At 38.2% G+C, this 15,293-nt stretch overlaps 1 protein-coding gene across 1 annotated transcript; it reads right to left on the bottom strand.

Annotated features, from left to right (window-relative positions):
* Positions 1-9,353: 9,353 nt before the first annotated feature.
* LOC112031050 (putative receptor-like protein kinase At3g47110) lies at positions 9,354-11,436 on the bottom strand. The gene is made up of 2 exons (XM_065763148.1): positions 10,896-11,436; positions 9,354-10,829 (listed from the first exon to the last, which is right to left on the bottom strand). Exons 1-2 carry the CDS (start codon positions 11,364-11,366, stop codon positions 9,354-9,356), a joined length of 1,947 nt encoding a protein of 648 aa, XP_065619220.1. The 5' UTR covers positions 11,367-11,436.
* Between the last annotated feature and the right edge of the window lie 3,857 nt (positions 11,437-15,293).

The following is a 15,293-nucleotide window of genomic DNA, read 5'->3' as shown; positions in this document are numbered from 1 at the left end:
AAATTCGTGAAGAAGAGGGAACACAATAAATTTCGAGATGAAAACAAAGGCCAACATGAGTCCTCATCCAGGAATGACGGCCGTCAATCCCAACCTCCTCAAAATGTGATCGGGGAGATACAGACGATCGCAGGGGGGGCCTACCACCGGGGGCTCATTCAAGTCACTCAAGAAAACACATCAACGACAAGTGAATAGAGTCCATATGATAACCCTGCCAAAGCACAGATGAACTGATCAGGATATGACCTTCAACGAGAGTGACTCCAGAGGAGTGAAACAGCCTCACAATGACCCTTGGTCATAATGCTCACCATAGAAGGGTTCAACACCAAAAGGATCCTCGTGGACAATGGTAGCTCTGCCGATATCATTTACTTTTCCGCATTCCAACAATTGAAGCTGGATCCCAAAAGACTTCGTCCGTTGGATTCCCCACTCGTCAGTTTCAGCGGTGATAGGGTGTATCCCAGAGGCATAGTGACGCTGACAGTAACAGTGGGAACGTACCCAAAGCAGTTGACTCGTCAGATAGACTTTTTGGTAGTAGACTGTCCCTCATCCTATAATGTCATCATCGGAAGGCCAGCACTCAACAAGTGGAAGGCGTCCACATCCACCTACTGCTTGAAGGTGAAATTTCCAATGGAAGATGGTGTTGGTGAAGTTAAAGGAGACCAAGTTCTAGCTCGAGAATGCTATCAAGCTGTTTTAGCAGCTAAGGAGAACCACACGTGGATAGTAGAAGAAAAAGAGGAAGAAAAGGTGGAAGCTCTGGAAGTAGTGGAGTTAATCGAAGGGGAAATGACGAAAACAACGAGAATAGGGACGACCTTAAGTCCTGAGATGAGAACGAGACTCATTCAATTTCTCAGGGAGAACTTGGACGTCTTTGCCTAGAGCCATGATGACATGCCAGGCATATCTCCAGAAGTTATCAACACAGGTTGAATGTGGACCCAGAGAGGAAGCCCATCAAGCAGAGACGAAGAACCTTTGCACCCGTAAGAGACCAAGCAATTGCTGACGAGGTGAGTAAACTCTTGACTGCAGTCTTTATCAGGGAGGTGTACTATCCAGACTGGCTGGCAAACATCGTCCTAGTAAAGAAAGCAAATGGAAAATGGAGAATGTGCGTGGACTTCATGGACCTGAACAAGGCCTGCCCGAAGGACAGTTTCCCTCTTCCCAGAATAAACCAGCTAGTAGACTCTACGGCCGGGCACAAGCTGTTGACATTCATGGATGCATTCTCAAGATACAACCAGATAAAAATGGCTGATGAGGATCAGGATAAAACCGCCTTCACCACCAGTCAAGGGCTCTACTGCTATAACGTAATGCCCTTTGGACTGAAGAATGCAGGAGCGACTTATCAAAGGTTGGTGAATAGAATGTTCGTCAAGCAGATAGGCAGGAATATGGAAGTGTACGTCGACGATATGCTCGTCAAGAGCAAGGAAGAACTCGCGCATCTGGAGGACCTTAAGGAGACATTCGATACCCTCAAGCAATACCAAATGAAGCTAAATCCTGGTAAGTGTGTTTTTGGTGTCGCCTCCGAAAAATTCCTCAGATTCATGGTGTCTTAGAGAGGAATAGAAGCAAATCCTGAGAAGATGCAAGCCATACTCAATATGGCATCACCTAAGACCGTTAAGGAAGTCCAGAAGCTCACAGGCCGAATTGCAGCTCTTAACAGATTCGTGTCTAGAGCAAGGGACAAATGCTTACCATTCTTTAAGACCTTGAAACAAGCCTTTGAATGGACCGACGAATGTGAAGCGGCCTTCCAAGAGCTCAAGCGTTACCTTAGCAATCCACCACTCCTAAGCCCGTCCAAAGAAGGTGAAAACTTGTACTTATACTTGGCAGTTTCATCTACAGCCGTCAGTGCAGCCTTAATACGAGAAGAAGATAGGAAACAGCTCCCAGTCTACTACGTCAGCCAAGCTTTCCAAGGAGCTGAATTCAGGTACCCAAAGATCGAGAAAATCACGTTTGCATTGATAGTAGTCTCGCGCAAGCTTAGGCAATACTTCCAGGCAAACCCAATTTTAGTGATGACGGACCAACCCATCAAGAAGTCAATGAGCAAACTCGAAGCAGCCGGAAGGATGGTCCAGTGGGTAATTGAACTCAGCCAATTCGACGTGGAGTACCATCCCAGGACGGCCATCAAAGCACAAGCTCTGGCTGACTTCATCGCTGAGTTTACCCATCCAGACGAGTCGAGCCTTGCCAACAAGGACGAGACATGGGTGATGCAGACCGATGGCTCATCAGCCTAAAAAAAAGGGGGAGTAGGGGTCGTCATAACCACTCCTGAAGGAGAAACATTGAAATATAGAGTCCGGCTGAAATTTCCAGCCACCAATAACGAAGCTGAGTACGAAGGAATTCTGAAAGGTTTAAGGCTCGGAAGAGAGCTTGGGGCCAGGAACCTGCTAGTCCAGAACGACTCAAAGCTAATAATTGGGCAGATCAGAGGAGAGCACGAAGCAAGAGAAGAAAGAATGTAGAAATACCTCAGGTTGACGAAACGCTTGACTCAAGAGTTCGAAAAAGTGGAGTTCATCCAAATTCCAAGAAGCCAGAATATGGCTGCAGACGAAGTTTCAAAGATAGCCTCGTCGGAAGAGACAGAATCAAGGACAGACTTGATGATAGAGATACAGAGAAACCCCAGCATAGAAGAAATTTCAACATTCGCAGTCGAGGGCACAAGTAGCTGGATGACGCCCATCATGTCCTTCCTCCAAGATGGCCACCTACCCCAAAACGCAGATGAAGCTAGGAAGATCAGGAAGAGATCCGCCAGATTCACAATTCTCAATGATACCTTATACAAAAAAGGTTTCTCCATGCCCTACTTGAGGTGCGTTGACGAAGGAGAGGCCGAATACGTCCTGAAAGAGGTCCATGAAGGGATCTGCGGAGATCATGCAGGCCCAAAATCCTTGGTAAGAAAAATTATGCGAGTAGGTTACTTCTGGCCAACCATGCAAGATGACGCAACAAGGTTCGTCAAGAAATGTGACAAATGTCAAAGGTTCGGGAACATTCAACGGCTCCCATCAGAAAAGCTGACGACGATAACATCTCCATGGCCGTTCGCACAATGGGGAATCGGCATCGTTGGCCCACTGCCTCAAGGCAAAGGTCAGGTAAAATTCTTACTAGTTGCTATTGATTATTTCACTAAATGGGTTGAAGCAGAGGCACTGGCAACCATCACCGAGGCCAGAATCCAGGGTTTCATCTGGAAGAATATAATCTGCAGATTCGGGATTCCAAGGACGATCATATCAGACAACGGACGACAGTTCGATTGCCAAGGTTTCAGAGACTTCTGCTCAGGCCTAGGCATCAACAACCAATTTTCATCACCAGGCCACCCACAAGCGAATGGACAGACGGAAGTGACGAACTGCACGTTGCTCAAGATCATAAAGACCAAGCTGGACGATGCGAAGGGTGCCTGGCCAGAAGAACTGCCCAACGTCCTGTAGGCCTACAGAACCACGGCCAGAACCCCAACAGGAGAAACCCCCTTCAGACTTACCTACGGTACAGAAGCAGTGATCCCTGTCAAAGTCGGAATAACCAGCACCAGACGGGAAGCTTTCAACGAAGAAGAGAATGACGATCTATTACGAGTTGATCTAGATTGCCTTGATGAAGTACGAGACAAAGCTCTCAGCAGAATGATGAAATACCAGAAGAAGATAACAGAGTACTACAACAGAAGGGTGAAGCTCAGGCGACTCAACATAGGAGACCTCGTCCTGCGCAAAGTAACCCAAGCAACCAAAGACCTAACTCAAGGAAAGCTCGGCCCTACTTGGGAAGGACCATACAAAGTCATCCACTACTTCAGACAAGGCAGCTACCATCTGGAGACCTTAGACGGACAAAGGCTCCCAAGACCATGGAACGTTGTGCATTTGAAGAAATACCATCAGTAGATGTAATTGAAAGACGTATTTGTCATTAACTATCAATAAATCGATTATTTAGCCAATATTCGTGTTCAAACAGGCTCACTCTAAGAATCTAACAGAAGCCAAAAATGGCTAAGTAACAAGATTCCGCGTAGACGGATGTAAGTTACTGACGAATAAACCCGCCTAAAAGCCAAAAATGGCTAAGTAACAAGATTCCGCGAAGACGGATGTAAGTTACTGACGAAGATAATGTCACTAAGGGTGATTGAAAAGCCAAAAAATGGCTAAGTAGTAAGATTCCGCATTGACGGATGTAAACTACTGACGACTAAAAAACCTTGAAAAAGGTGTAAGTCATAAAAAGCCAAAAATGGCTAAGTAACAAGATTCCGCGTAGACGGATGTAAGTTACTGACGAATAAACCCACCTAAAAGCCAAAAATGGCTAAGTAATAAGATTCCGCGAAGACGGATGTAAGTTACTGACGAAGATAATGTCACTAAGGGTGATTGAAAAGCCAAAAAATGGCTAAATAGTAAGATTCCGCATTGACGGATGTAAACTACTGACGACTAAAAAACCTTGAAAAAGGTGTAAGTCATAAAAAGCCAAAAATGGCTAAGTAACAAGGTTCCGCAAAGACGGATGTAAGTTACTGACGAAGATAATGTCATTAAGGGTGATTGAAAAGCCAAAAAATGGCTAAGTAGTAAGATTCCGCATTGACGGATGTAAACTACTGACGACTAAAAAACCCTGAAAAAGGTGTAAGTCATAAAAAGCCAAAAATGGCTAAGTAACAAGATTCCGCGAAGACGGATGTAAGTTACTGACGAAGATAATGTCACTAAGGGTGATTGAAAAGCCAAAAAATGGCTAAGTAGTAAGATTCCGCGTTGACGGATGTAAACCACTGACGATCACAATGCCATACCGTGACAAATATAAACTACTGACGCTCACAGTTCCAAAGAAGGTATGTCTCATAGAAACGAAAAGTATTTCACCAAACACATCACATATGCAATTAAGAGCATATAACTTGCAAACACAGGTAAGATGCAAGGAGTAAATTAAAACCAAGAAATCACCATTGTTTCTTTTGCAAACCCATAAACACTGGGTTTAGACATTGTTCCCCAAAAAGAAAAAAAAGAAAAGAAAAATGTTTCTGAATAAGATTTACAAAAAGCCACAACAGGCAATGGTCAACAGACAAAAGAAATATTTCTGTTAAAAACTAAGTAGCAGGCTTAGGCTTCAGAAGCAGGAGGGGCATCAACGGCAGCAGCATTGTCAACAGGGGCATCTCCTGGAGCATCATCAGCAGGGACCGCGGACAGAGCAGCTTCGTCAGCGGCCATCTCCCTGTCTACTTCTTCCAAGTCCAGGTTCCCCATGTCAACGCCGGTTGGGTGCTTGACCATATATCTCCGAAGAAGTTCAAAGCCTTTAAAATACCAACTGAAAAGCACAGTATTGTACTCTTCAGTGGTTTGAAAGGCCTCAACGGACCTAGCCGCAATGGTCTTCAGCAATTCCTGAGAGCTTTAAAGCTGCTCATCCTTCTCCAAGTTCAGCTGGCGCTCAACTCTAAGGTCGTCACCCAAACCCTTGACCTTCTCCTTTAAAGTAGTAGTTTCGTCCATAGAGTCGATAAGGTTCTTCTTCAGCTTTGAGTTCTCACTTTCCAGAGCTTGCACCTTTGACGAAAGGGATGCCTGCTTAATCTCTTGAGTAAGATACTCAGAAGCAATGTGTAAGCTCTCTCCCAGAACCTGAAAAGAAGTACCAAGTCTTCAGTAAAAAAAAAAAAAAAAAAAAAGGTTGCTCATGAAAGAAGTAAAAGCACTTCACCTGAATGAGCTTATGGACGTGGCCACCAGTGACTGTATTAAAGGAGACCCCAGAGAAAGCCTTCAAGTCGTCAGCTGTAACAATGTTGTGGGCCCGTTCAACTGCCAACTTCTTGTCCCCCCAGATTGTTGGGCGACCAACATCCTCTCTCTCTTTCTCTTTCCCTGTCAGGCGTGGCCTCTTGGAGGCGGGTGTGGGAAGCTCCTCCACTAAGGTAGACGGAGAAGCAGTCCTCGTCGTCTCAGTGCCGGAGACAAGGGGAGTGAAGGAAGCTGGCGGAGTGGCAGAAAGACCCTTACCTATTACACGCACGGTCGTTTTTCCTATGTTGGACAAGGGCTCGTCCTTCTTTGCCCTCATCTTCACGTACATATCTTTATTGAATTTGGACGTCATCTCTGTCAAAAGAAGAACATTAGTCCCGAAAAAAAGTACAAGAAAGAAAGGTCAATACTGACAAAGCTAGAACTTACTCTTTTTTCCTTCTATGTCAATATTTTTCAAAACAAAGGCAGAGGGCTCAGGCCCGAGGCAGTAGAACGCAAGAGTTCTGGGATTGACGAGATCGTCCCAGCTCTCGATTGTCTACGCGTACTTGATAGCCTTCTGCACACGTTCTCTATACCTGCTTTTAAGCTTTGGTCATCTTTTGACTATTAAAAAAAAAAAAAAAAAGGGGGGGAGAGGTTGTTAGCGGCCATAATTGTAAGCACGACAGAATTCAAGAAACGAAGAAGAAATATTGACGCACCTAAAGTCGGGGTTTCCCACCGACGACGTAACACCGGGAGATCACCCTAAACCTCGCCCGAGGGTGTCTCAAAATCGTCCCCAGACACATAGAAGAATCTGGATTTCTAATACCTGAATGACGAAGGTAAATTTTTGACAATCCTAGTCCTCCTCTCCCAAGGCACTAGTTCATAATACCTATACTCCTTTGACGCTTTCAAACGATACAAATACACCAGTTCGTCAACCCTGATCATATCCCCGTCATTAGCTGCCAGCTATATCCCCATACAGCTGACTAAAATTCTCCACGAATTGGGCATGAGTTGCCCCGGAACGATACCAAAGTGATCTAACAGCTCCATCAAGAAAGGATGGACGAGAAACCTCAACCCACAAGTGAAGGCAGCCTCGTAAAAGCATACCTCACCTGGGAAGAAGTGACAAGCCCGGTCTTCCTCATTGGGCAGACGAACCCTAACTCGATCTGAAAATTGGAATCTATCTCTAAACCTCGCCAATGTGTTAGCGTCTAGCCCACACTCCTCTCCCAGAGCATAAAAAGCCCTAACTTCTCGAGGGCTAGAGACGGCGGTATCTTCCTCCGCTGGGCCGCCGTTGGACGACAACCCAGTTTCAAGCTCGCTCGACCTAACTTCAGACATACCTACTCTCACTCCAACCTCGTTCACAAACCAATCTAAAGATTGACGAAGCAGAGGCAATAGATCAGCCAAAGCAACACTCAGACAGTTACCCTCAAAAACAAAATCCTCAATATTAGAGGAAACCCCTAAAGACCCTCCTAAGCCAGCAAAAAGGAATGAAATTGAGGGGCAAGCTATCCTAACCTCAGAGCTACTAACCATAAAAACCAAATAAAAGACACAACGGCGAACTAAACCCCTATGGAATTTATAACAAATGAAAAGAGAAAAGAGAAAAAGATCAGATGCAGAGCCACAACAAGACGAAGAAGAGTAACACAGGAGAATGGGCGTACCTTAAGGAAGTGATCAGAAGAGGGAGCACCACCATGCCGATTACCAGTTCGGAGAAAGGTTGCAGAGAGAGGTCGCCGGAGAGGATGATCAAAGCAAATGATTGAAGGATTTTTGAAAATAGTGAACAAGAAGAAGTTTTAAACTAAGGCTTTGGAAAACTGAAAAAACCAGCGGGAAGCCCAATAGTCCCACCAAATCAAAGTATTAACTCCACCCACCGGCACGTGCCACATATGCCACGATTTACGAAACGCCACCACTTTGCATTTAATGCGGATCGAAATCCCAAATGACACTCGTAAACTATAAACTCTTCACACTCTATGGTCGTCATTTAAATAACGAACACAGAATCGGGGGGCAACTGACGGGGTTGACGAGTTCATTTACACATGGACGATCCCATCGATACGGACGAATCCAAACTCTGGCTAGGTGAGTCAATTATATGCTTTACTGACGAAAATATCCAAACCATTCAATGCAGGCAATCAAACCCAAAACGGTTACAGGGACAACTGTACAATCCGTTGAAGGACAGTGATGACACATTAAACGGCCCTAGACATTACCAAAAGGAGCATTAAGACCTCCATAACTACCCCAACGGCTAGAGGCCATAAGAAGATATATAAGACCCTGACATCGCCAAAAAAAAAGGGAGAGACAAGTAAGAAAGGAGATTGTTTATTTGCTTTTCTGTTCATCTTATATTGCTTTTCGTTTAAGAGAGTTTCATATTCTGACTTTGGCATCGGAGGCGTTGTGGCAGGCACCACATCGGTGACCATCTGTGGAAGTTGAAGGATCATCTCCATCCGACGAACAGTACTGACGAGTTCACACTCATCAAGTACTGACGAGTTCACACTCATCAGGTAAGATGATCTTTTCTAAGTGAAAATCAAGGTTTTTTATTTTTTATTTTTTTATGGAGAAAATCAAGGTTTTGGTAGAGAATTCAAACGAACATTTTTATTGACTATAGGATCGTCTCAAGATATGCGTGCATAGGATTAGATTTAGTTATTTTTTATTGGTAATTAAAAGATTGATTAAAGGTCAACTAAATACTTAATTCTCATTGATTAAAATGGCACACAATAATAAGAATGTAAGCGTAGGATAATCCTAGGATATATTGTGGAATTTCTGAATTATTAAATGTTAAGGACATATTTTATGTAGTTGGCTAATCCTTTAACAAAACGCACTTTACTTGTATTTGGGTAGATCTAAGTTGTGTTTAATACTTGAAGAAACATGTTGTTCAAGTATAGTATTAAAGCCATGAAGATTGGACCAAGAAACAAGTGAATAAAATGTGTTCAATAAAGCTGGACAGATAGCTCGACACCTGCAGATAGATAGCTCGATAGCTGCTTGATAGCTTCTCGACACCTGGCTATCTGTCGAGATCTTCAGCTGATTCTTATCGCAATCTCAATAACTTCTCGATAGCTGGTTGATCGATCGAGAAAATTTCTGTCCCCTCGACACCTTCTCGACACCTCCTCGATAGCTGCTATCTGTGGAGATTCATTAAATCTCGATATCTCCTCGACACCTCTCGATCGATCGAGGTTACGGGAAATCAGAATTTTCAGATTTGATTTTTGGGCCAGGCTTTTGTATTTGTTTAGGGTTTCTTTTCTCACAACCCTAGACCTATATAAGGCTTTTTTTTTTAGGCCGTCACATAAGAGAATACAAGGAGAACATATGCAAAAGGTGATTAATGCCTTATTCTCTCTGAAAGAAGCTACTGCGTCTTTGCGCCTTAGGGTTGTGTAACCAAGTGCTTCTTGATCTTCATTGTTGATGAAGTGAAGAACTTTGCAACCAACATTCTTCTTCCTTAAGTTGGTGATTAGATGATCGAAGATTTTTCCTAGCGCATGTAGGTAAATGTAATTCTTGGACACCACCACATAGCTTATTATTTCCAAAGATTGAAATCTGGCTTGCATTTTCAAAAATCCCCTCACTTGGAACTTCGCCCTCCAAATCATTATAAGAAATATTAAGATGCTTAAGTGACATAAGCTTTCCGAGAAAGTTAGGAATATTCCCGGAGAAGTTATTCCGTGAAAGATCTATTTCTTCTAAACCTCTTAACTTCTTCAAAGATTGAGGTATTGTTCCTTGGAATGAATTACCCTCTAAGTACAAGCGCTCCAAACTATGACAAGTATCAAGGGTGGTGGGGATTTTGCCTGATAATCTATTATTTGAGAGATATAATTCAGAGAGATGTATTAAGTTGCCCACTTCAAATGGCAATGCACCTACCAAAAAATTTTGAGACATGTCCAAATAAATTGAGAGGGAAGATAGACCAATAACTTGTTTTGGAATGGTGCCAGTGAGATTGTTATTAGAAATGTTTAGTGAAAGCAAATGTTGGCAGTTTCCTAGGCTTGGGGGTATTCTTCCCTCAAATCTGTTGTTCTCCATATTGAGCACTATCAATGCAGTTAAGTTACCTAGGGAGGAAGGGATTGACCCAAAAAATTTGTTATCATTCAAATATAATGCCTGTAACTTTTGTAGCTTCCCAAGAACATTTGGGAGAGTACCTCCCAAATTGTTATAACACAGTGCTAGTATTTCTAAGTTAACAAGGTTCCCGATTCCCATAGGGATGCCACCACGGATCATATTCCCAGCCACAATAAGATGTGTTAGTTGGGTGGAAAGATTGGTTATGGAGCTGGGCAATACTCCTCCAAAATAATTAAAACTGAGAGCCAAGTCCTCCAAATGAGTACAATTAATGAAGAAACTGAGAAAATTCAAGTCACCATCTTTCCCATTTCCAAGTCTATTCCTATTAAGATTAAGTCTGACCAAGCCTTGCAAGCTTCCCAGATTTTGAGGCACTGTCCCCGTTAGAGCATTTTGACCTAAGTCAAGAAATTGAAGTTGAGAAGCATTTGATAATGACACGGGAATAGGTCCCGTGAAATCATTGCCATAGCCAAGAAAGATTTTCAATTTTGGAAGAGTAAGACCAACATCTGGTGGAAGGCTTCCATGTAGTCGATTCTTTGTAACAGAGAAAAATTGTATGGATGAAATATTAAAGATCAGAGGAGGGATGGTATCGGTCAGATTATTCAAAGCAAGCTGAAAAAATGTCAAGCCTGTTAGATGACTAAGTTCACTAGGTATGCTTCCTTGAAAATTGTTTTGAATAAGACTAAGAGCACGCAAAGAAGAAATGTTTCCTATCCAAGCTGGGATACTTCCTGTAAGGTTGTTCATACCAAGTAATAGATACACCAACTTTGACAATGAGCTGAAGTGGTTTGGAATCTGCCCAATAAGATTGTTGTAAGTGGCATCAAGCACTCTAAGTTGTGTACAGTAGCTTAGATTAGTCGGAATTTTACCACCAAAGGAATTCCCACTCAAATTGAGATGTAGCAGGTGTTGTAGACGTCCCACTTCTTGAGGAATTTCACCGTAGATGCTGTTGTTTTCTAGGTTGATTCCTGTGAGGTAAGTAAGATTTCCTATGGAGGGTGGTATGGAGCCAGACAATTTCTTAGCTTCTAGGTCCAAAACCATGACTCGTTTACTGGAAGGGCTACATGTAACACCTAACCAGTTGCAGAAATGTGTGGAGTCATTCCAAGAGCTCATGATTTGAAGTGGGTCTTTATTGATCCGATTCTTGAAATCAAGTAATGCCATGCGATCAGTCTCATTTGCAAAAGCAGGAATTGTAGCAGATTTCAAACATGTGCTCATGCACATTAGAAGAATCCCCTGAAAGAATATTAGCAAAACCCAATCGTAACACAGCCAAGAGTACGTCATTCTGTTGGAGTTGCAAGTTTGAAAGGAAGGGCAAAATCTGATACCAGTGTTTGCTTTCTGTGGAATACAAAAATTCAATTAGAGTTGATAGAAATATATTTTAGTAGGACACAGCTCTATGTGGAAATGCAAAACTTTAGCACAGACTCTAGATAATGAAATAATGGGTTGGAGATTCATTTTCTCACATGAGCTTAAATAAGAATGATCCAGAAGAGAAGGCTTTTGGCCTATAAGAAACGGCCATATTTGTTAGTTCTGTTAAATAAACTAGTCCCAAGTAGAATTCAGTTGCTGTTGTCTCGCTAGTAATTATGATTCTGTCAAAAGTTTTTTTTTTGGGGTAAAACTAGTGATAGGCCAGTGCATTGCACGCTTTATTTTAATTTTTTTTAAATTAGTATTATTATTATTGTAATGCATGAAAACTCATTAGTCTTGCTATATAAAATATTAGTTAAAAGTAACAATTTAAAAAAAAAAAAACATAATCATAATCCTGAGAAAAAAAAAATTGTAATTTTTGCTTCCAATCATTGCTAATCAATAAACATTATCAGTGAAATAACGAATAAAATTTATTTTCTATTATTTTAGTTGAAAATATCACATAAAAATTCCACTAAAATCTCTTAATTTATTAACATTATTTATATAACACCTAGAAAGATTATTATATAAAATTTGAGACTATACTATGATATATATATATATATAATATTTATATCATTCTTAATGTAAAGAAAAGAAAAATAAGGAAGAGTAAAATTATTTGATAACGAGTTAAAAAGTAGGAGGTAAATAAAACATCTAAAACAAAATTTTCCTTTAAATGTAAAGTGTTAATATTTACCATATATGTTTTTAGTGAGTTTCAAAGAGAATAAAAAAAATATATGTACCCATTTTTTAGGAGATTGCATTTGCATAAAAATGGAGATAAAACTTTTTATTTGAAACATGAAAGGAAAAATTTTATAATTTAAGGATAAATATAAAAAATTCTAACCCAAATATTGGATACAAAAATATTGACATAACTATTAGAAACTTTCATATATACAATGAATTCCACAATCATAAAACTACTAATAAATATTTGGATTACAATTGGACAAAAGTTATACAAAATGTTCAGAACTCACATAATCTTGAACAAATATTGATTTTGTGACATGGATAGAAGAATGTCCACATTTTCTTGCATTCGCTGTTTCTCAAGATGCTATGTTATTTTATGCTTCTTAATGAAATGAAAGTATTTCTTATTAAAAAAAAAAAGTTATACAAAATAACAAAATTGAATATCACCTACTAATTAACACCAAAATAATAGCAACAATTTCTACACAATAAAAATACATAAATAAATCTTTTGTCTTAATTATTGTTCAATTTTTAATTCCATATACAAGAAAAAAAAAACAATATGTACAATGAAAAGTATTAGAGCAAATCAGAGAATAAGGTTAGAAATTAATATATTATAGATGAGAAAGAGAGAGAGAGAGAGAGAGAGAGAGAGAGAGAGAGAGAGACCTCCGATAGTGGAGAACAAAAAAAAATACAATTGTAAAACAAAATTTTCATCAAAATTTCTAAGCTTGACGGTTATTATAAGAGGGATTAAAAGAATTTTTTTTTTTTTTTTTTTTTTTTTAAGTAAGGGGGGTGAGGGGGATGAGGAAGATGAAAGGTTGGGGAAGAGGATGAAATATATGTAGATAATAGAAGTAAATATAGTTATAATTGCTAAAATAATGATGTTATATAAAAGTAAAAACATTTCCTGTTAATATATATATATATATATATAAATAAAGAAACATCAAAAGCTAAAATTTAGGAACATGTTGTAGACATTTTATTTATTTATTTTTTTATATATATAGAAAATAGATAGATATACATTTTGTTGTTACATGTGAACAATTTTAATTTCACATGTTAAAAAATAAAAGACTTCTAGGCTTCTTTTCTAATTGTGATGTATTTAATTATGGTTCCAAAATTCCTATCAATTCCTATAAAAAAAATTATGGTTCCAAAATAAGTTTCTTAAAATAATCTCAATATATAAAACCCAATATCTAATTATATTACACATATATTACTCAATTAAAGAATTTTTACAACAAATTATATTTTTTTAAAATAATTGAATAGCCTTTGAAATGGGAATGGTTAGGAAAATAAATAGACAAATGACAAATTAAGAATTAGTGGTCATAAATAAGAATATGAATGTGAACTTAAATATCATACTAAGGAAATGTATTTATTTAATTTAAAATTTTAGTTATATGCCACGTGTCTAGTATTATGGCTAATACATTGACATGTACAAATAATATTTTAACATGTGGCATTTTTTGTCCAATTATACCAATTAAATATAAAAGTTGCCACATGTCATTGTCGTATGCTTTGAAAATGAATAAGTATAATATTGTAGCATGCATCCACTAGTTTTAGAATCCAACTTTTATAATATTTTATAGATAAATAGATAGATAGATAAATAGTTTGATATCCTAATTCAATAGAGATTGTGAGGATCATGACGTGAGGCTAAAAAAAAAAAAAGCAACTTCAAGTCAGGTTTTTCTTATTATAATTGAGCTAGTCAAGGATCTATGATTCTAAGAATATATACTTATTTTATAATAGGATATTATTATAATTTATTTATTTATTAAAATATTTGTAAGATTATATATTAAAATTTATTAATAACAAAGTATTTTTCTTATAAAACATTTCATTTTAGGTGTACTAAACTATTAATATTTTTTTAAAGTTTATTTTGCCCTTTACAAAACCAAGGGCAAGGATCATTTTTTTTTTTCACTAAAATAAATAATGTCATATTACCTTTTATTTTGTTTAAAATTTTATCTACTCATGAGCTAATTTGTTAGTTATTGAATATTGTAGGGATTAAGTTTTTCCAATCATGAAAGTTGGAAAGGAAAGAGAAAAGTAGAATTTTTCATGATTCAAAAACTTCAACTTGTAACCCTCTATTTTAAAATTTTCTTTAATTACAAACCACTACATTATGATTTAATGTTATAGTTATGTATCTTATGAAGTAAACAAAAGTATGATCATGATCTTTCCTATTGAATACATTACTTATCTTGATACATTCATAAATATTAAATAACAACCAAATCAATATATAACCATATAAAAGATTCCTTGTAAACAAAAGACAAATGACATATTAGGAAATTTCGCTCAACAATTATTAGTTGTACCAATTAAGAAAAAAACTTGCTTTTGATAACCTATTAATATTACTTTCTTCATAGAAATTGCACAATTTTCCACTCTAAAAGTCTATCAAATAAAGCAATAAGAAAAATATCATAATTAAGCTTCTATATGCATCATTATATAAATATATATATATATATATATAAAAATGAAATTTTAATTGTAAAAGCCAAAATATGTCACTTATCTGATTATTTTTGTTTGACTAACTATTGTGTTTTTATGAATAACAACCACTAAAAAGTACTATTAAAAAACAACTATTGAGAGTATTTTCTCTACAAAAGTTACAAATTTCTCCATCCAAAAGGATAAAATAAAATAGAACTTAGCAAAGCCTCAAAGTTCAAGTTCTAAATGGATCACTAAAAAAGAAACTAAAATTCTCGCTTTCAAAATAACTAATTATTAACCTAAACTCAAATCAAATCAAAGTGATATAGAAAAAGAACACGTGGTTGGGGATTGAAGCACTAAAACACATAAATGCATAAGCCAAAATAGATTTAATAAAAAAATGTGATTTGACAATTAAATCAACAATAACAAAAAAGAATCATTTGAGGAAAAAATGTGATAGAAAAAATAAAAAAAAGGATTAGGTGAGAGAGTTGTGAAGAAAGTTATACAAAATTTATATGAAAA

The sequence above is a fragment of the Quercus suber genome, unplaced genomic scaffold, assembly GCF_002906115.3.
Source record: "Quercus suber isolate HL8 unplaced genomic scaffold, Cork oak 2.0 scaffold_494, whole genome shotgun sequence".
Lineage (NCBI taxonomy): Eukaryota > Viridiplantae > Streptophyta > Magnoliopsida > Fagales > Fagaceae > Quercus > Quercus suber.
The sequence above is the reverse complement of the archived record's forward strand: the minus strand, read 5'-3'. Positions and strand labels throughout refer to the sequence as shown.

Excerpts from the sequence above, each read along its gene's own strand:
- LOC112031050 (XM_065763148.1), bottom strand. The coding sequence starts at position 11,366 with ATGACGTACTCTTGGCTGTGTTACGATTGGGTTTTGCTAATATTCTTT. Across the intron at positions 10,830-10,895 it reads GCTACTGTACACAACTTAGA|TTGGTGTATCTATTACTTGG; the intron begins GTGCTTGATGCC and ends TCATTGTCAAAG.